This window comes from Artibeus jamaicensis, unplaced genomic scaffold, assembly GCF_021234435.1.
Source record: "Artibeus jamaicensis isolate MK-2021 breed Jamaican fruit bat unplaced genomic scaffold, CSHL_Jam_final contig_354, whole genome shotgun sequence".
Lineage (NCBI taxonomy): Eukaryota > Metazoa > Chordata > Mammalia > Chiroptera > Phyllostomidae > Artibeus > Artibeus jamaicensis.
In genome coordinates, this window is record NW_026521803.1 from 46672251 (window position 1) to 46694207 (window position 21957).

General features: G+C 53.6%; 1 protein-coding gene across 10 annotated transcripts in view; it reads left to right on the forward strand.

Moving 5' to 3' along the window:
- Positions 1-21957, forward strand: part of ATP9B (ATPase phospholipid transporting 9B (putative)) — a 115563-nt gene that overhangs the window by 13882 nt on the left and 79724 nt on the right. For 8 of the 10 annotated variants that reach the window (XM_053664166.1, XM_053664164.1, XM_053664165.1 and 5 more), the window contains 3 exons: positions 1774-1887; positions 4278-4386; positions 17142-17200. In XM_053664166.1, coding sequence (XP_053520141.1) covers positions 1774-1887; positions 4278-4386; positions 17142-17200 — 282 coding nt within the window. Of the gene's footprint in view, positions 1-1773; positions 1888-4277; positions 4387-17141; positions 17201-21957 lie in introns of those variants that run through there. The other 2 variants (XM_053664162.1, XM_053664169.1) reach the window with 2 other exon arrangements.

The window sequence follows — 21957 nt, forward strand, 5'->3', positions numbered from 1 at the left end:
GTCGGCAAGTGTGTGATAAGTACCGTGGTCCTTTATTAAAACACCCAAAACTGATGTTTCCAGCTCGAAGACGGACCTTCTGTCAGGACAGTGACGTGCGAAGTGTCTTTCAGACAGAGGGACGCTCTCACCTGCAGTGAACTGTTGTGTCTGGGTTTGCTTTTAAATACTCGTGAGTTGACTAAGCCCAGCGGTTTCCTAAAGGCCCCCCATCCCTTCAGTGGACAGGAAAGGATCGATGACAGAGGGTTCCAAGTCGGCGGTGCCGCTTCCCGCCACCCCCACAGCCCGGCGTGGCCACCCGGATGGCTGCCCTGAGCACCTGTGGGTGGTCTGCACACTGCTACTGTGTGAGTGATTCCTTCTTAGGTTGTCTCTTAGATTAGTCTTTTCATCTAAAATGTAGTATTTTAGAAACATTTGGTAATTGCACAGTAGGAATTCTATTCCGTTTTTAGTGTGAATGGCAATTTCTGAATTGCTAATAGGTATAATTTATGCTAACTGAGATTTTAAAGAAATCACTGAGGAGAAAGAGGGCTCTCTGTCCTGCTGGGATTAATTTATGAAATGATTCCAAACATTTCCAATGGCAGTTGAACACGATGACGAACGTAAACGTGCTATCAGCGTGACTGATTTTTGGTTGCTCACACGGCTGTGTGGTGACGCAGACACGCTCGCGCCATGAGAGCCACGGCTCCTGACTCTGCGTCCACAGCAGGCGCTCAGCCCAGGGCCCTGCCTGTGAAGCCCCAGGCCGTCCAGGCTGCACGATGACGTGTCCAGGGAGGTCTGGGTTTGCAGGCTGCAAGTTTGTAGTAAGTTGCATTGGGATGTGCGGCGTGGACTGTCCTCATCTATAAACATGAGTTCTGTTCCGTTTGAATTTCAGTTTAACTCTGTTAATTTGAAAATTTGTAAATAGACCTCTACTATGATACTAAATATTGTTTTTCTACCTTAAAAATAATTCTGTTTGAATTAAGCAAAACCAAAAAGTTACAAGATTTTTATTTCTAACATTTTATTAAATGATGATATTTATTTTGTATTTCAAGTTATTGTTGAAGACCAAGTATCAGGGGACTGTGAAGAATATGTAGGTGCTGTCTTCCTAAAAATTGGTCTGTAACTTACATATCTTTCCATTTGATCATTTCCTATACTTTGAGTGAAGCAAATGCTTTGAGGAGAGTAAGGCAGTTCAGCAGGAACACCACACCTGTGTGTGTGTCGCTTGTGCACTCGGTCTTTGTGAAGCTACCCAGATGTCCCCAGTCAGAAACGTGGCTGTCACATTTTCTTTTTACCATTTCATAAGTTCAAGGATAGCATGACTTTTCCATCACGGTGTTTTCTGCGCTGGTCTCGAGACGCACATTTGTGTGTGTGTCCTCGCCTACGGCTCAGCCTGGGGGAGGCCGGGCCACCTGCCTGGCTGTGCGTGTGACGGTGCACAGGACAGAAGAGGGTCGGTGCGGGGCTGCACAGGAGAGTCATGGGCTTTTCAAGGCCACTTTAAACATCGCTGAGTGTTCTGATGGTCTTCTTACCAGTTTTGTTTTAAATGTAGGTTGGGATAATAGGATCTTTATATGTGATTCACTCTTTGGAAAGCTAATGTCAAATTGTTCTGTGGATTCAGACTTAAGGCACATTTCCTGTTTCATGGAAATGCAGTTTTATTATGTGTTGTGCTGACTTAACTATTGAACGAGATATTAAAGATTTTTCTTGGAGAGACTGTTAACTTTTTCTTTTCCTCTTCAGGTTTTGTATGAACAATTCAAGTTCTTCTTGAACCTCTACTTTCTGGTTGTCTCCTGCTCCCAGTTTGTGCCGGCGCTGAAAATAGGCTACCTCTACACCTACTGGGCGCCTCTGGTAAGAGGGGGTTTTGAAATTAAGTTCATTATTAAATGTTTAGGATATGGGGCTTTTTAAAGGTTTTATTTATTTATTTTTAGACAGAGGGTAAGAGAAGGAGAAAGTGAGGGAGAGAAACCTCAATATGCGGTTGCTTCTCATCCCTCCCGGGACCCAGTCTGCAGCCCAGGCCTGTGTCCTGGCTGAGAATCGAACCGGCAGCCCTTCAGTTCCCAGGCCCACTCAATCCACTGAGGCACACCAGCCAGGGCCAGGATATTCTTTTAAGAGTTGAAGTAGATAGCCTTGGCTGGTATAGCTCAGTGGATTGAGCACAGGCCTGCAAACCAGACAGCCACAGTTCGATTCCCAGTCAGGGCACATGCCTGGGTTGTAGGCCAGTTCCCAGCAGGGGACGCATGAGAGGCAACCATACATTGATATTTCCCTCTCTCTTTCCCTTCCCCTCTGAAGATAAATGAATAAAATCCTTAAAAAAAGGAGTTGAACTGGATAATAGATAAATTAACCACATTTTAGAAAACCTGATATTGTCGCTGTGTGTCGTTGACCCTTGGTTTAAAAACGCCATGGAGTTCTACACAGAGAGCCTTGGAGGCCCCCAGCTGTGCACTCAGCTTGGCCCGGACAGTGGGGGCAGGGGAAGGGGTTCCAGAGCACTGCTGCTGGCCGTGGGCAGGGCACTCTCCTGGGACAGCAGGCCCGCCCCCAGCCCCGCTCCTCTCCTGGCTGTCTCCTGGGCCCACTGAGCTGTTGGGGACAACGTGTGGGGTCCGCTCACTGGCTCTTGAAGTCCTGAGAGAAGGCAGTTTTGCCTTTGGCTGACGTGTTGGTCCTCACGCATCTCGATGCAGCCCAGACGGCTCCTGCTTGACAGCCCAGGGTACATGAGTGTTTGAAAGGCAGAGGGTGCTTCCTGACGTTCTCGTCCGAAACATGCTGTCTCGATAGTTAATGCTGTTTGCTGACAGTTTTTATTACTTTTTAGTTTATGGGGACTATTATCTGTCTTCTTTCTTCCTCGCACCTGGAAGAATGTACTATGTCCTCTCACCTGTTCCTTTGGGGCAGATTAGCAGTGCTGTTCAGAAGGGCCCACCAGGTGAGAGAGAGCACAGCTTCAGGGGAGGGGCTGTGCAGAAGGTGCAGGGGTGGGGGCAGGTTTCCCCGAGGCGCTGGCTGCCTTTGGAGCAAGAGTCTGAGCAGGGTGCAGGGTGTACTGGGCTGGTGACGGGTGGCTGCGGCTGGCACCCCATGCAGCGCTCGGGTCAGTGAACAGAAGGGTGCGCATCAGTGAGGACCAGACACAGCTGCCGGCGGCCAGCTGCAAGTGGCCAGCTGGCACAGAAAAAACTGGAATGGGAAGTGATCGTCCTTTCCGTGGAAGCCGTCAGGTTTCATTCAGAGCAGCCTGGCTCCCGGCGGTGGGGACAGGCTCTGTGCATTGTGGGTGGGGCCGGCCTCCTCACACGTGTGTGCGTGTGTGCAACGCAGCCTCTGAGAAAGGAGGACGTCAGCCACGTGGCAGCAGTGTGACAGTTCGTGACAGGTGGCGGGCACGTGGAAGCTGTATTCGGGCTTTCACCTGAAGAAACGAGAGAAAGCACGGCCCCGGCCACGCCCTCTAGGGCGGCTGCGTGGGGCTGCACTCGTGAGGGAGGCGGTGGGCACGCGTGGCGGTGGGGACACGTGTGGTCTCTGGAGCTGCCTGGGTCCTGCAGTGCTTCCGCCCCGTTGGAGTGTGGTGCGGGGTCGGCCTTCGCTCGCCTGATGCTCGCACGCCTGCGCGTTCCTGGTCTGGTGTCGGGAAGTTCACTGAGGGCTGTGTTTTCTCTGGGCCACTGAATACTTTTCTGACGATGAGCTGAAAGTACATTTATGACGTGAACTTTAAAATTTTCTTGGGAAAGTAAGAATTATAAATGTGTTACTGTCTTACATTCCTTCTGTAATGTTTCGCTGTTACTTGTTGTGGTTTTCTTTGTTTCCATTCGTTTTCTGTTTCAGAGATAACGTGCGCTTGGCCCCAGAACAACGTGGGGTTTGGTCCCCACACGCTCAGAAGTCTGCATGTGACTCCTGACTCCCCCCGGAACTTCGGTGCCCCCGCAGGCTCCAAAGCGCACGGTGCTCAGGTCCCCCCAACAGTGGTGTAGGTGCGGCGTGCAGTTGGCCCCCCGCACCCCCAGTTCTCAGCCCCAGACCAGAGCCCGCGCAGGTGTTGACGGGAAAGCCTGCTGAGCGGATCCCCACGGCCGCCCCGTGCTGTTTAAGGGTCCATTGCACAGTGAGGGGAAGAGGGCAGGACCGACACAGTACAGGGTGTTTTCTTACTTCTCTGTTAGCGGCCAGGCTCTCCCAAATACCATGTTTCATTTCGTTTACAGGGGTTTGTCTTGGCTGTCACTATCACGAGGGAAGCCGTCGACGAGTTCCGGCGCTTTCGGCGAGACAGGGAAGTGAACTCACAGCAGTACTGCAAGCTCACTGTGAGAGGTGAGCGAGGCGCGCTCGGTCCGCTTTGCCGCTGGTGTGGCGTGAGCGCCGTGTCAGAACTAACACAGAGGGAAGGATGTGTGTCCTCGTTGGGGGTGGCTGTGCGGTTGCGTGTGCTATCTAGTTAGTTTCTCACGTAATGCAGCGATACACTTGCAGGGTGGATTTTCATTCATTTTCTCGATTCACTGATGTGCACGTGTGACTGCAGGTACACACGCTGCATGCATACATGCGTGCACGTGGATCCATAACCGCCTGACACGCTCTGTCCCATCTGTGTACTTAGACAGGTGTGAACCCCCGGTGTGTGCACGTTCTCCGTGAGGTGTGATGTCACTGCATAGATCTCTCTTCATGATGTATTTGAAGCGCAGTCGCGAGGGTCCAACAGCCGGGTCCACAGCTGTGCTGGAGGGATGGACTCGGAGCCACTGGAGTGCCGTCAGATGCCAGCGGTGACTGGCGTGTGCCCGCTGCTTCTTGCCCCTCACTCGGGGCTTCACATTTGCTTAATCTGTGCTTAACAGAGCTCGTTGCTGTGGTTCTGGTCCCAGCAGAGTCCGGGACCTGCTTTAGGAAGAAAGTGGGTGGAGCTCTTACAAACAGGCGTTGACATAGGAGGGAACAGCAGTGCTGGCCGGACCGCGAGGGGGTGGGGGCGGGGCCTCGGGCCCCAGGGTCTGTCTAAGATGAGGGTGTGCAGACCACGCTCCATGTCTTCCGTTTGCAGAAGACGTCTGCACAGTGGGTGACATATTTGAAGTAATCCCATCCAGAGCAGTTCTTTTGATACTTTATTGGGATGTGTTTCGTGTATCCATACAGTTTGTGGTTTGGGTACATTCACAGAGTCAGGAAGCCATCACCACCACGACTTAGAACATATTCCACACTCTGGAGGGGGCCAGTGGCCACACCGACAGGCAGCCCACTGCCCTCCCTCCCAACCGAACTCCCGCCCCTGGCAGCCGCCGGCCTGGAGCTGTCTCTGTGCTGTGCCCTCCAGCACACACTGTGCCCGTGGGCCCGCAACACTCGGCCTTCCCTCACCGGCTTCCCTCACCGGGCGGGGTCTTTGCAGGGCTGACCCACGTGGTAGCGGTGCCAGCACTTCCTGTCGCTGCCGGATACATTCCCCGTGCCACAGGCTGCACGTCGTTGGCCATTCCTCTGAGACGGACCTGTGGGCTGTTCCCACTCGTAGGCCACTGCACCCAGTGCTGGTGTGACATTCCTGCACAGATTTCTGTGACCACTGATTTCATTTACTTTCATACAGTCCTAGGAGTGCAATTGCTAGATTACGTCGTAACTCTGGTTCTGATGAGCTGCCCAGCAGTTCCCTTCGTTGGCCGCGCCGTGTGCTCACGGGTTTCCCATGCCCTCCAGCACTTGCTGCTGCCTGTCTTCTGGGTGGTAGCCGTCCGAGTGGGTGTGCTGTGGGCTCCCGCCGTGGTCTCGGTTTGAGTCTTTCTGACGATTAACGAGGGTGAGCACTTCTTAACGTGCACAGTGGCCGGTTGTAGATTTTCTTTAGAGAAATGTTTGTTCAGATCTTCGCCTCCTTTTTAACTGGGTCATGTGTTTTTTAATTGTTGAGTTTTGCAAGTTCTTTATGTATTCTATATTTAAATCTCTTGCCGGATATAAGATTTGGAAATATTTTGTCTCCTGCTGTGGGTTGTAGCTTATTTGTCGTAGTGGCACACTAAAGTTTTTAATTTTAACAAAGTTTAGCTCGCCTTTTTTTCCTTTGGTTGCTTGTGCTTTTGGAGTTGTATCTAAGAACTAATTTGCCAACCCAAAATTATAAAAATTTTCTTCTGTATCTTCTTTTAAGAGCTGTATAGTTTAAATTCCTACATTGACGTCTATTATATATCTTAATCTTCTATTTGGCCTGTGGTGAGTCCACATTCTTTTGCATGTGACTGGTAAGTTGTCCTGGTACCATTTGCTGAAAAGATCACCCTGGATTGGACCGGCAGAATTAGTTACGAGAAACGTTGGCGCTCCAGGTGGCGGCATGGCAGAGGCACGGTGCGCCATGGAAAAGGGCTGGTTTGGGGAAGGAGGATCCCCAGAACGGCCAGGCAAGGGAGGTGTGACTTTGGTTGTGGTTTTCAGACCATCGTGTAGACTCTGGCTCATGGTAACAAGTGTGCTGGTTGTGGGGCCGGGAAGGGCAGAGACCTGTCTCCGTGGTCAGCGGCATCATTCAGAAACGAACTGGGAGGTGACTCGGCGGGCACGGCAGGTGCGAGGCTCTGCTGCCTCTGAATAGCAGCCAGTCGGCAGACGCTGAGGGAAGGGGCTCCTCAAACCCTGGAGACAGAGGTGTGCAGCGCCCATGGGGTCATTGAATCCAGGAACAGGCGACCTGGAGGGAGTCAGAAGGCCTCTGCCTGCGGTGCTCGCCCTGGCTCTGCCCCCCCACGGTGCCCATGTTCCCAGTCCGGGGCTCCGCGCCTGGCTGTGCCCCGAAGGGGGCAAAGCCGCACTTACTCATGAGGCTCGTGTCTGTCTGTCCAACCCATCTGAAGGCTACTCGAGGGACTGGTGCAAGGCACTGGTCTTTTTTTTAACTGCTTGGAGGTCACACGAGGCAGAAAAGCTAAAGAGCAGTAGGCATTTCACAAGCCTAGGTGAGCCTCTGACACCTGGAGCAAAAGAAGCAGTTGAGACAGAGAGCAGTGTCAAAGGCCAGGCAGAACAGTTGGTGAAAGAAGCTCTTTGGGCAGTTGGGGCGTTCGCCAGTGCCCACACTTACACGGGAATTTGGAAACAGCTTTTGAGGCTGGAGCCGGATGCCTGCTCAGAAAAGACCTGAGAAGGGCCTTTGCCTCCGGCCAGTCCCTGGGCCCCGTGCAAGCAGAGGTGCAGGCAGAGGTGCCGGCTGGGGCCCCCTGCGGACAGCGGGCGGGGGACTGGTGCCCCCGGCACAGAGCCCTCCCTTGCTTCCTCTCCCCTCCTTACTTCTTTTCCTCTTCCTCCTTTTCTCCCCCCACTTCTCTTACGTGCAAGGAAATCTCATTCAGAGAGCACACACGTAGCAAAATGAGTCCAGAGGAGTCCCTGAGCACACGGCTGCGGCCTGTGCCAAGAGACATAGGGTGGCCCCTTCATGGGAAACGTGCTGGGGACTTACCAGGCCCGACCCGATCGGCCACCTTGAACGCGCTCGAGGAGCTGAAGGAAATGAGTGCTGAACGGTGCCAGGAGAGTAAGATGGGATCAAGTACAGAACGCCAATAAGTATAGAAATCGTTGGAAAAAAGCACCAGAGAAGTCTGGAAATGGAAAGTACAATAAATTGAAAGAAAGAAAATCACCAGTGAGCTTCAGTAGCAGATCTGAACAGGCAGAAGAAACTTTCAGTGAACTTGAGCCTGGGTCCTGTGAGATACCTCATCTGAGGAGCAGAAGGAAGAATTAGAAAAATGAATTCAGGGTCCGGCACAAATAAGGCCCCTGTCTTACTACATAAAAGTCTTTTATTACAAAGTCACAACCATGTGGTTCTGTAATACAACAATATGACATTTTGGGTGAAATGTTTGAAGTGCCGTCCATGTGGTTAGAGACATTCACACACCTGCCTGTCCACACCCAGTGGCGTGACTTCTGCTGGACCCTGCAGATCTGAGCAGACTTGTGGGGTGGCCGCAAGTGCATGGGTGCACACCAGCTGGGGTCCCAGGAGCAGGGGACACTTGGAGGAATAATGGCCATGAGCACCCACGCTTGACAGATACCAGGCCTCCACAGATTCAGGACGTTTGGTGACCCCCAAAGAGGCAGGTGTGTAGTGAGCTGCCCTGGGGCCCCCTGAGGTCAGCTGAGGTGGAAACCCATGGCCGGGAGAGCGCTGAGAGCAGCCACTCGTCACATGTGAGGGGTCTGCAGTGAGAAGGTAAGTTCGTCTCGGCCGGTGCGGCTCAGTGGATGGAGCACCAGCCTGCAAACCAAGGGGTCGCCAGTTCAGTTCTAGGTCAGGGCACTTGCCTGGGTTGCTGGTTCAGTCCCTCACAGAAACAAAAGGCAACCAATCAATATTTCTCTCTCATATCCATGTTTCTCTCCTTTTCTTTCTCCCTCCCTTCCCCTTTCTCTAAAAAATAAATATTTCTTAAAAAAATGTATTGAGCCCTGGCTGGTGTGGCTCAGTGGATTGAGTACCCGCCTGTGAACCAAAGGGTCCTTGGTTCAGTTCCCAGTCAGGACACCTGCCTGAGTTGCGGACCGGGTCCCCAGTAGGGGGCGCATGAGAGGCAACCACACATTGATGTTTCTCTCCTGCTCTTCCTCCCTCCCTTACCCTTTCTCTAAATATAAGTAAATAAACTATTTTCTAAAAGGATAAGAGATCAGCAGGAGAATGCCAGTAGTATTTAAAAATAGTAAAAGGAAAAAACGACCAGTCAAGAATTCTGCAGCCAGTTAAACTGTGTTCAAGCCCTGGCCCGTGCGGTGTTGTCATGTGATTGAAGGGCTGTGAGTGCAGTTCCTGGTCGGGGCACACACACGGTCTGGCTGCACACCACTCAGGTTCGGACGCCTGTGGGAGACTCCTCGTCAGTGTCTCTCCCTTCCTCTCTCTCTAAAGGCAGTGAAAAAACGTCCTTGGATGAGGAGAAGGCAGTGAAGTGAGGGGGAAATTAAGGCGTCCTCAGACGAACTTAGAATTGGAGACAAGGATGCAAGTAAACACACAGCGTGTTCACTGCAGCGTGTTTACAGCCACCCGAGGCGGTAATGACCCCGCGTCCGCCCACGGATGACCGGCTGAACAAAAGTGCGGTCTGTTCGTGCACCAGCGTAGAGTTACGCCGAGTGCCCTGCCACTTGGTGGGAGTGAGACGGGGTAATGCGGGCGGACCTCGAGAACACTGCTGTGCCGTGTGAGAGGCAGGCGCACCGGGCCACACACCGTGTGGTCACACTCACGGACGCGCGCCCGGTCGGTGAAGCGGTGGGGAGAGACTGTGGGTTGTGGCTGCTGTGGCCTGGGGGTGCGGGGGTGGGGTGAGGGTCCCTGGGGGCAGACCGTGTCTCAGACTCCAGGAGGCAGCTGTGTGACACAGGGAGGTACCAGTGCCCTCGAATTAGTTCACTTTAAAGTGGTTGCTTTTCCTGATGTCAGTTTGACCTAAAATAGTGTAAAGTGTTGAGGAGGACACACTGGTATTATGTCTTTTCACTTGTGTGCTATTTGAACTAAAAACCCTTTAAGAAAAAACATTTTTTGTTGGTGATCTATGAAACTGACATTTAACATGCAGTTGGTAATTTCTGCTATTTTTGACTCCCTGCGCTTGTCAGAGGACATTCGTAACCACCGTCCCTGCATAGCACCAGCCCTGGCAGCTGGGTGTCGTCACCAGGTCACAGAGGAGACGCCCGAGGAGCACGCTGCGTGGCCAGCCCTCAGCCTCGGGTCTGGGGCGCCCGGCCCCGTGGCAGGTGCTCCTGATGCGAGTGGGTGCTGAGTAAAACCTGGAACATAAAGACACAGGTGTGTGCCCATCGGGCACAGCTCGGAGTTTACTGCGCGGTGGAGAGTGTGTGCTGCGCGGCCCGAGGTCCCGGCGCCTGCGTCATTCGCGCCTCTGCTACTTGGGCTTCTAAGCACGTCCTTGTGGGAGCTCCGGGGGAGACGTTCTGTGCTTCGTTTCTTGGGCTTTTTTTTTTTAGAAAGCCACTTCCTCTCTCAGGTTTGCTAACACCTTAAAGGTGCTTTGCTGGGAGCCAAGAGTGTTCCGGCTGACGAGGTCTCAGGGGACCCCGGGTAAGTCTGGTTGGCGCTGATTTGTCGCCTGAGAAGCCGCTTTTCTGGTTGTGGGTTTTCCACATCTGCTGCCACTTCTGCCTCTCCCTTCTCCTGGCCTAGGGCCACTTCCATTCTCCGTCACCTCCCAGTGGACAGCGTCGGGGGCAGAGGCGGGGGGCCTGCCACAGCGCTCCTGCCCAGGGCCCCAGGAAGGGAAGCGCGAACTGTGTGGCCTTCCATTGTCAGATTCTTGGAATCAGAGCTGGATTTTTTTCCAGCTTCTAAAGGGAGGTGTATAAATTGTGTGCTTTGGGAATTATCCGGTTGGCTAGTTCACAGTTCAGTCCCACAGATATTTACTAAGTACTCACTGTGTTTTCGGCACTGTGATAACCCCATGGGATTCAAACAGGAGTCGGTTTTGAACTGAGCTCCTCAAGGGCTCCCTCGGCCTTCCAACGGGAGGAACTGGAGGCCTCTGTTTGCTTGTTCTCGTTTGGACTCGCTGCCAGGTAGCAGCTGGGCTGCCGCGTCAGCCGCTGGGTGAGTGTTGCCCAGTAAACCAGAAGTTAATGTGAAACATCATATTTGGAAATGAAATGTGGTTGGAAATGAACATAGTTCTGTTCTGTGGTGTTGGCGGTAGATGTTAGGTTCTGTTGTATCTCGGGTGTTCCTTTAGCCGCTCTGGCGTTCTGTCGTTTGGTCTGTGCGCGAGTTCCCGCACAGAGGGGAGGGCGAAGCGTGCCTGCTGCCTTTGACCCTTACATGAGCCTCGCGTGCCAAGAGGGCGTGGCGGGCGTTCCCACGGGCGCACGCTCCCTGCGCTCCCTCCGGTCTCCTTACTGGAAGGAGCCCCGTCCGTGGAGAGGACAGGACAGGCTTCGCTCCCTGTCCCTGCGGGCGCAGCATCTCCCGCCACACCACTGGGCACTCGCGAGACTCTCGCTCAGTTGCTCACAGTTAAAAACCTGCAGAAAGTCTCAGGGAGATTGCGTCACCTTTTAGCGAAGTTCACTTCATTTGTGAGCAATGAGTGCTCCTTTGAAAATGGAGAGATTCTCGAATGCCTCTTTAGGCAGTGCCTTTTATGTATATTCTCTGTGCATTATACCTGCTTTCATGGGGGTCGTGCGTGGAGCTGGTGTTGTGAGTCTGTTCTCCACTTGGCAACAAGGCTTTCCCTTTGAAACAGCTGCATTTCCAGACAGTGTTGTCACCAGTGTCACCGGTGTGAGCAGCACCCCCATCAGGAAGGGCTGGTGGCTGGCCCGCGTGGAAGCAGCCGGAGCCGGTCGCTGTGCGCCGTGTGCACAGAGGCCAGGACGGTGCTCGTGGTGTATCGGTGTGCTTTCGTCGCCGGTTTGCCCACCTCGTGACCAAGCAGGTGACACATTGCCCCGGGTGTTGGAGTCGCCTGTGGGTGTTTCATGTGATCAAAGCCGGGCTTTGGGGCGTGTCCAGCGTTCAGCACACTTGTCTCTCCCCGTCCCTGTCTTGACGCAGACGTGAGCCACCTTCCTCGTCTGCGGCCCGAGCAGCACCTGAGAAGAACTCAGTCTCGTGTTTGTCGGGCACGGCCGGCAGCGGGCACCGTCCTGTTCTTACCGTCCGGTGACATTGTTGCCTGGTACACACGTCAGGCACAAGCACACATCGAGGTTTGTTAGCTCATTTGTTTGGTTCCTGGGGCCAGGTGTGCGCACACACGCAGTGCCCAGCGTCCTCTCGCTCCACCTCTTGGCCCCTGGAAACGTGGTGTTTTCTCCAACTCACCAACTTCATCCCGGAAGGTACTCTCTGTGTTTTGCTTACTACTTACCTTTAATATTTCATCATTTATTTTTTATCCTTTATGAAAGCTTATTCACCTTTTTTCCTGTTTCCACTTTTACCTTATAATTTCTCTTCTAAGAAATTTAGCATATGGCAATTATTTTTATTGTAATTTTTAAATCATTTTTCAGATGTAGATAAATTTATAATTTTTATGAATGCAAATCTTGTGATCTTTTTGTGGTTTTTACTTTAATCTTAGAATGTCCTTTCAACCCTAGCATAATATAAGTATTTTAATTTCCTTATAGTGTTGCAGTTTTACACTTAAAGCCTATTTTACACGGGAAAGGGACCAGCCCTGGCACATGGGGACCCTGGACAAGGAAGCTCGCCCTGCTGGTTCTTGCTCTTGAGAGGAGACTGGGAGGCTTTGGTCTCCGGCTCAGTGCAGCACACGCGCCCGCCCCCGTGGTGCTGAGAAACCACGCAGGCTCCCGCAGGGCACGGTGCTGCTGCGGGCTGGGCAGGCCCCACGGCTCTGACCCGGTGGCCCAGGGCGGTGGAGCCTGGGAATGTAGGCCCACCCTGGGCAGGGGGCTGAGCAGTCTGCAGGAGACTGAGGTCACCAGGACACGGAGGGCTGTCTTCGATCTATGGTGACACATACTTGCTGTTCTCGTCTGTCAGTAGAGAAAATATTTAACATTGAGGTGTACTTAGTAAAGTTTTCAGATTGTCTACAACATATTTATCTGGTGAAAGCAGTGAATTGCTATAGGTACTTTTTAAAAAACTCCTGTGGTTCCTGCTGCTGACCGTTTAAGAGTAAAAGTTGGCTACTTTCGGCCAGACGCTTTGTGACCCTTCCCCTGAGCAACAGTACTTTTTCCGTTCGTGGGCTGTGGTGTGTGCTCCTCGTTTGGTGATGTATTTGTTTCGCTCTGCTCTGCGCATGTGGCGGGACCGTGAGTTTTGTGAGGCGTAGGGCTTTGCCCGTCTCGTTCCCACCGTGACCCCCACACGTCCTGGGGAAGAGGCCCCTGAGCCCTGAGTGACATCCCTGGTGTCATTGGCAGCGGGAAGCCTGAGAGCCGCAGGCCTGCCTCCCGGGCCGTGGTCTGGGTGCCGGGCACTGGACTTGGAGAGCCTCCGACTGCCGTCCTGTGCACTGCGGTTCCGCAGAATCCTTCCTCACTCCCCCAGCCCCTGGGGGTCGGGCCGCCCCCACACCCCCGCCCCCTCTGCAGGTGGGCCTTTTTCCTTAGTCTTGGGGGCCTGTGACCTGGGGGCGGGGACTCTTCCTGCCTCTGCGGCCTCTGCTCGAGGCGTCCTTTGTAAGAGTGCTTTGCCAACCCGGGTCCCAACCTGTTCTACTACATTTCTCCTGTGTTTTCTCTGCGGCTTTACTTTCCGTTTCAAGATCCATGTTATATGTGTACACACACACACGTAATACACATATGTATCGTCTTGAGTAAATGTCCTGGGAGAAAGTGCGGGCGTGAGCACTTTCCTCGCACGCGCACATCCAGTTGTTTCTAGCACCATTTTTGGAACTAGTAACCTTTCCCCTGCACTGCTGCACACTTGCGTCAGAAACGACTGCTCCTTCAAGTGTGGGTCTAACTCTGGAACCTCTTCCACTCCATGGATCTGCTGCTCTGTCTTTGTGCTAGTTCCATGCTCTTTTGATTACTGTTGCTTTTTACTGGTTCCTGAAACCAGGTGCCGTCTGTCCTCCAACCCCGTTCTCCGCTTTTGGCCGGTCTGGTCCTTGGTGTTCCTGTGCGACCACGAGCCGTCTCCATGGAGGAGGCCGCCGGGGTTTTGATTGGCTCCCACTGAATCCATAGATTTATCTGGGGGGTGATTGACATCCTAATAATGTTAAGTCGCCTGACCCATGAATGAGATATTTCTCACTTTATTTAGGTCTTTTAAATTTCTCTGAGCGGTATTCTGTTTTTCCTTCAGAGTATATATCTCTTTTTAAATGGCACATATGTGTATGTGTGTATGTAAATGAACATATTAACCGCTTCTTTCCCAGCCCTCCACTCTGCTTCGTCATCTGTGGTAAACGAGGCTCCTCCCGGCACACGCACCCACGTGACAAAGGTCAGCCAGGTAGCCGGTGGGGTGTGGGGTCGTCTGCCTGCTGCTGTGCTGCCCCCCCCTTGGGCGTGTCATCCTGGGGGCGCAGTGCTGGGCAGGAAGCACCCAGTGCGTTTCCAGGCCTGCCGGGGATGTGTCTGTCTGGTTGGATGTGTCTCGCGGGCGTGTGTTCTCTTTGGTCCACTGGGACCTTTGGCCTGACCCAGCTGACAGCGGGTAAACGGGCGCAGGCCCCTTCTCGCGCTTTAAAACGGGTGTGTTTGGGTGTGCTGCTGTCAAAGGCAAACCCAGTGTCCTCAGAGTGTATTTCAGTTGGGCTTGCGGGACAAGGTGCCTGCCAGGGCCCTGGCAGCGGGTCCCGGCGTCAGCAGGCTCTCAGGCGGCGGGCGGGCTGTGGCCCCACTCTGTGTGGAGGTGTGTGCCTGGTGCTGGCCCCTGGGGGCGCAGTGGGGCTCCATGTGCCCCGTGGCTGAGGAAGTCCAGGAGGGGTGCGGTTTCAGGGGAGGGAGGTCACCACGGGGTTGTGGGGGAGCCGTGGGCGGGCGCGGCAGGGGCAGGGGAGCCAGGGCGCCCCTGGGAGGCCGGCTCCAAAGAGCATGTGTGCGAGGAGGCAGAGGGGCGTGGTCTTCTAAGTAGTCAAACTGTCCAGCTTTTTGGGTGGGAATAGGCATAATCCTTAGTTTTTTTCAACTAGTTCATTCGCAATTTGTGTTGAGTTAGGGAAACTATAATGTTGGAGACCATTTAATGGTGTGTTCTCTTCACACAGACAGTCCGAGTCGCAGTGAGGTAGGTGCTGGGCAGCACGGAGGTCAGGAGGGTTTGGGGCGAGAGCAGGCCGTTGAGTCCCTTGGGTCCCAGGGACCCCCGAACCTCGGCTCACAGGAGAGGTGAGGGAGCGTGTCTCTGCCACCGGACAGAGGCTACCACGTCCTCCTGCAGCGCCGAGGCTGGAGCCCGGGGCCGGGCAAGGGGATGATGGAGAGGCTGAACCGGACCGTTGTCACCTTGTCCAGTGTCGCTCACTCTTCACTGGTGTGCACCACAGAGGAAGAGGCTGGCGGTGATGCCTCCCTGTGGGGCCTTGACAGTGGGCTGAATGGGCTGTTTTTAAGAAAAACTGTCACTGGGTTCGAGTACTGAAATATACATCGAAGTATCTCCGCTGCTGCACTTAGAACTTGCCTCTGACTATTGTTAAATTTCACGTGCCCGTTTCACGAGCACTCGGTATTGACATCCCTGTTGGTTTGTGGCAGACGTGTTTGGTGTGTGCTGTGACTTGTCACATTTAGGGCTGTTCTGTTGTTACCAGTGTCTCCCAACTCTGGTGTCAGTGTCTCACCAGGGCCAGCGTGGGCTTAGTGCCCAGAGGGCGGCAGAAACCGCACCGTCACATGGCTCTTCAGAGTGGCAGCTGAAGGTCGTGGCGCTGGGCTTCCCCGTGGGCCCGCAGTGTGAGAGCAGGGGGCCTTCCTCCTCTTCCCTGCCCAGCGCCCGCTCACCGGGGAAGACCACGGAAAGGAGGCCGTGAAGGACACGCAAGCCTTCCCCTGACCGCAGGGTAAAAATGAACCTGGAGACATGTCTTCTGAGCACTGGTATGGAGCAGACCGTCCTGCGGACCGGACGCTGTGCTCTCTGGCCTTCTCTCCTCCGTGTGAGGACGCCGACGTTAGGGAACTTCACACTCACTGCCTCGCACCACGAACCGTTTTCCTTAACGTGGAGCCGCAAATCAGTTGCGTTGGAACGAGTAACGACTGAGTGCCCTAAATCGAAGGCTCTGAAATACAAATTCTGTCTGGTGTGTGGAAGAATAATAACTTTCTCAGAAATGTAGACTCTTGATTAAGAAGGCAAAAAAGGATATGCTTTCTGTTTCAAGACGCTATGTAAAACGTGTTGACTGCTTGTTTATGGCACCGTAGTCTGAGGCAGGAGTGGAAGGAGCCAAGGGAAGGGGCTGTGGGCGGGTGGCAGGAGCAAGGGGAGGCGGGCACGGCGGGAGGGGCTCTGCGGAGGCCGCTGCACGCGTGGACGGGAAGCCCCAAGTGGCCGGGGAAGAGAGATTGGAACAGACGTTGCTTCGTGGCTGTTTTCCGGCTGTTAATAGACACGTGCTGATCCATTACGGAGCTACCTGTGGACTTGTTGCCCGGGTAATTCTAAAGAACGTTGCTCTCTTATGAATAAAGAGTCGCCCCAGCTCGTGTGTGTTTATTATGTAATCGAGGACCGTGACAAACTTAACAGTATTTACAAAGCGTATTAATACCCTGCAGACAGTGCTTAGGGACCAGGTGGGCGTTCCTGAAGCTCAGCCCCCACGAGGAGGAGGCGTTCAGGGGTCGGGCTCTCTGACGGGACGAGTGTGGTCTGGGGGTCAGCGGGGTGTCGGGAGTGCGCCGTGAGCTCAGCTCCGTTCTGTCAGCCGAGTGAACTGGACGTTAAAGCAGCAGTTACGGGAATGTGAAGACCCACGAGGCTGTTGCTGGTCCTAAAAGGGAGCAGACAGAGCAGCAGGGAGGGCGGGAGGGACAGAGGCAGAGGGCAGGGACTCAGGGGAAGAGAGACTCGTGTCTCACCTTGGCGATGTGCCCCCTGCTCTGCAGGACCGGGCCCTTCTCCTAGGTAGATGTCAGGTACGAAATGTTGTGCGTGATGAGTGTGCGCCAGACGGCACCTACGCAGCGGGTGGAAGGACCACTGTCTGACGAGCCTGCGGGCCTTCCTTCTCTCTCGGGGTCTCTGTGACGCTTCGGGGGAGGGCGCTGCGCTGACCGTCTTCTTTAGCTTCTCGTCGGCGCGACGCGACTCACCTGCACTGACGGCAGCTGGGGGAGGAACCTTCTGGATGGAACCCTGCACATGCCCATGTGGGTTTTATTGGTTCATTGTATTTGGGAGCTAAAAACTTAATTTTTAGTGACTCAAATAAAGTATTTATTTTGAAAATGCAGGTGGAGATAAATACCTCAAGTTGTGTCCCCCAAAAGTTACTTCTGAAGCATTGTTTACAGTTGAAAGTTTAACTCTGATGTGCTGCTGTTTCCTTGCGTTGATTATACTTCTTCTTTTTTTTAAGGTAAAGTGCAAGTTAAGAGTTCAGACATACGAGTTGGAGACCTCATCATAGTGGAAAAGGTTGATGCATTTTTAATATATTTTAGACATGTACATGCCAATTATTGTCTTTTAGTATGATTGCGAGTAGTAACTTGTGAAGATGACAGAAATGGACATATTTATTTTAAATCTTAACCTCATTATGTAAGATTTGCTGTATGTGAAGAAAAATCTAGATTTTTCTTCAGTATAGTCTTGTTTTGCTAAAGTACATTTCAGTGTGTGAAGGTAAAGTCATGTGTTGTCTATAAAATAAGATGTGTTAACTGTTTAATGTTGCACCGTCAGAACGCTCTGATTTGCTCAGGAACCGTGCTAGAGTCTGTTTACAGCAGAATGTTTACAGTAGAACGCGTTCCAGCTTCTCGAGCTGCCTTTCACAGGAGAGACGGACACACGGAGTTGTCGGGCAGCAGTCCTCGTGGACACCGAGAGTCCCTCTGTGGTTGCTGACGTGCTTATGGGTCACCGTGAAGTCAGGTGAAGCGCTAGGAAAGGAAAATGGATGGAAGAAGGATCAGAAGGGAAAAGCGTAGGTCAGTGTAGGGAGAAGCCGTTAGGAAGCCCTCCCAGTGGCCAGAGGGGGAAAGCGGGGCCTGCCATGGCCTGGGGCGGGGCCCTATGGGGGCCGACCTGTCTCCCACCCACAGTCTTCCTGAGGAGCAGCGCCCGGCTGGACAGGACAGCACCCCCACCCTTATCTTTAAAGCTCAGGACAGCTTTTTAAAACAGTAAATGGCACGGTTTATAAAGGCCTCTGGCAGAGCACAACAGAGCAGCCCTGGTGCTCGCCAGCGTCCAGGCCACGGGGACCCTCAGGCACCGGCCTGAGCCCCCTGGTGGGGATGTTCCGTACAAGGATGGAAGTGCCCGTCCTCCAGACCCAGGAGCCCTGCTGGCTCGCCTGGCTGGCTGAGGGTGGTTTGGCTGTGTTCGATCTCACAGAGGCGGGCACGGGAAGGCCTACTGATTCGCAACTCTACGTGGCTCATCTGCATGGACGTGGGCTGCCAACCTTTGGTTCTTCCTGAGATTTCAGGTGCTCCCTGTGGCAAAGGGCCCTGGCAAACACCGGTGCATTGCATCTGCACCTGGGCCTGTGGGGTGCACGCCAGCAGTGGAGAGGCCACGCCGGGCGGCAGTCCTACAGGTTTCCGTGCTGTTCTCCTCGAACACCGACACTGACTGTGTCACAGTGTGGTCGGGGCCCTGGGTGCAGCCGGGCTGGGTCTCCTGGTTCTGAATCCCTCTCCAGTCCACAGTCAAGGGATCCATCAGTTGGCCATCACCCACAGGCTCCCCTGGGCTGTTGGGAGAACTCAGGTCTTGTCGGACTCAGGCCCCAGTTCCAGGGCTTTGGTTCGAGGCCTCCCCATTCCTGGCCAGGTGGGCCTTTTGCAGGGCCGGGCCGTGCGGACGCCAGCTGGGAGCCCTGGCCCCAGCTCCTCCAGTCTCGCTTGCTGGCTGAAGAGGCTGCGGAGTGCTGTGTGGGATTGGAAGGCGGGGGTGGAGTCTGCGCACCGTCTGGGCGAGCTCAAGGAGAGAGCGTCTATGCCTAGTACCCAGCACGCAGCGGACACCTCGCCTTTAGGCTGGGCCCCCGGCACGCGGTCTGCTGCTGCCCTCTCCCTCCGAGGGCGGTTCCAGCCACTGACCGAGACAAGAGCAGGAGACAGGAGGTGTTCGGATCAGAAAGGAAGAGGTGAAAATGCCCCTCTTCGCAGGTGACAGACCTGTGTGTAGGAGAGCCTCCTGGAACTGAAGAGGGCACCATGGTGACGTGTGACGAGACCCATGCCCCAGTGCCAGTGCCAGTGGATGTGTGGGAGCCGCGCTGCAAACGCAGTGCCGTCGGTCGCCCCGTGAGACACAGCCGAGGCACGCACAGTGGGGGCCCGTTCACAGCCTTCAGAGCCACACTGTGGTCGTAGGCTGAAGCTCGCCGGGGCTTCCCCACAGCTGATCTGTAGCACTGACACACTCCCTACAAAACCTCAGCAGCGCTTGTCTGTTTTGTAAACAAAATAAGCTCTTTCTAAAACTGATTTGGCAAGGTCCGGGTGCTAAAATGGCCGAAGCTGTCTTGGCAAGAGAATGAAGGGAGAAGAATCGGTCTTCCCCAGGCCACGTCCTCCTCCTTAGAGACATCAAGAGCACGGCCTGCAAGGAGCTGGCCCACACAGCGCCAGGGAGAGCCCAGAAGTGGGCCTGCCCAGGTACGCTCACAGGACACACTTCAAGAGGAGAAAGGCCCACCCCTCGGTGGGTGAGCTGGAGCCCCCTGGGCTTGTGGGGGCACCCTCAGCAGGCGTCACACTTCATACAAATGTCCTGTCGGAACAGATCGTGGATTTTCTTGTGAACTGGAGAACTGTGAAACTCTAAGAAAAAAAGTAGGGAAAATGTGTTCAGGACCTAGGCCAGAAAAGTAGCTCTTAGACTCCAAAGACACCAAAGGCACAGTGCAGCCAAGACCAGATTTGGTAAACTGCATCTCATTATCGTTAAAAACTGCTTGTGAAAGACCTGTCAATGTAATGAAAAAATAAATGAGAAAGTGGGAGGGAATATTTGTAAACCATGTGTCTGACAAGGATTTTATCTAGAATATGTAAAAACTGTTAAAAGTCAATAGTAAAAAAAAATCGAGTCAGAAAATGGGCAAAAGATATGAAGAGAATTCACCAAAGAAGATACGTAGATGCAAAATCAGCACGAGGAGAGACACTGCATCACCGACTGCCAGGCGGGTGAGTGGGACAGGGCGGAGCGTCACACGGAGCAGAGTTGGCAGTGAGGCCCAAGGGCCGCCGCCCAGCACCAGCCGCAGTGGGGAGAGGAGGGTGACCGGGCATTCCTGGTGGGGGTACCCCCTGTGACAGTCATCCTGCTAAAACGCTAAATATACAAAGACTACGGGACTCAGAAATCGAACTGTTGAGCCTTCGTCACAGAAAAGTGTTCAAGTTGGCACAGAAGCCTTTGCGTGACTGTCTGTGCCTTCATTGTTCATGGTGGCCAAAGGCCAGGCGGCCTGGGTGGCCCGGCCGAGGACGGGCCAGGAGACCCTCTCACTCAGACCCCAGGGCCCCGTGTCCGCAGTGCTCTCACGTGGCTCCCAGTCTCGAGGGGAGGAAAATAAAAGGTTTCCAGTAATTATTTAAAGTTAACCTCGTTTATTTACGAGTGCCTTGTAGACAATGAACATGATGAGGGAATGAAGTGTAATGGCTTGAAAATGAAATTAAGAAGAGAATTTTATTTACAATGGCATCAAAAAGAATAAAGTACTTATAAAGTAGATTTCTTTTCCAAGAATAGGCAAAAGAAGTACAGCAGTTGCATTTGAAGCTGTAAAACATTGTTGACAATGTTGTTGTTGACATTCAGTGTAAAACGTTGAAGAGGATGTAAGTAAACAGACAGACGTCCCGTGTTCATGACTTGTTACAACGACCCCTCCGCTGGTCCGCAGATGCAGGCAGGGCCCCCCCCCCCCCCCGCTGTCTTCAGCTTTCCAGCTGACCTCTTTGCGGAAACTGACAAGCTGATACTCAAGTTTATTTGGAAATACAAGGGACCCAGAGCAGCCAATGTAATTTTTAAAAGTGAATAAAACTGGAGTACCTGCATTTCTCTGTCTCAACCCCTCGTGCAGAGAGACTCCTGGTGATCCAGACAGTGAGGGACTAGCCCAGGTTCAGGGTCGAGAGTCCACAAGGAAAGCTGTCGTTTACGGCTGACTGATTTTTGACCAGGGTGCTGAAAAACTCCCAGCAGTGGGGGAGTGATCGGGTGGGAGCCCTTCTTGGCCCAGGACGATGAGTGAGGCCCTTCCGGTTTTCTGTGCACAGCTGTAACCCATTCACTTTGTTGTTGCTCCGGTTGCCCTGTGTCCATTCTGCTGTTGGTGAGTGTTTGGGTTCCTTCCGAGTGTTGCCGATCAGGAGGGCTCCTGCTTGCGTGCTGCCACGGCGTGGGCTCCCCTGTGTGCCCACTGCTGCCGCGCCTGCGCCTGGCGTGGGGTGCCGGGCGGGGGTGCACACATTCCAGTCTGGTGGGTGCTCTGGTCAGCAGTGTGTGAGGCCCCCCGCGCCCCGTGTCTGCCGGCGTTCCCAATCTGCGCACAGCAGGTGTGGCGCTGGTGTGCATTTCCTCGAAGGCCAATAAAGTGGGGCATCTTCCCGTGTGGTTTTGGACGGCTTCCTAACTGGGGAAGGGCCTGTTCAAGTCTCTCGCCATTTCTCTTCCGGGCCAGCCCTTCTTTTCTTGCCAGTCCGCAGGCCTTCGTGTGTCCGGATGTGAGTCCTTTACGTTGCAAGTATCTTTTCCTTCCCGGCGTGCTGTGTTGAACAGAAATCCTTCATTTTAATGAAGTCTACTTCATTCATCTGTAGCTTTTAAAAAAATTGTTGGCCCTAGGGACGGAGTCTTCTTCCTTCCCAAAGTGTTGTGAAAATATTCTTCTATGTCACTGTTTAGGACCTTCGTTATTTGGATTTTGATGTTCAAATATATAATTCCTCTGGAATTGACTTGTGTTTTGATGGAAGTTGAGGTCAGGCACCCCACTCCCCACCGTGGGCATCTGGTTTTCTCCCCGCTGGTTCCTCACCGGTCTGCGGTTTCATTTTCCTCTCAGATCGCATCCCTCTTACGGGGACCCCCCCCTCTCTCTCTCGGAGACCCTGCCTTGTCTGTGTCACCGTCTCGGCCTTTCCATTTTGTGTGTTGTCAGTGCAGCTGTTTCTCGTGTTGGTCGTGGTCGCCCTTGG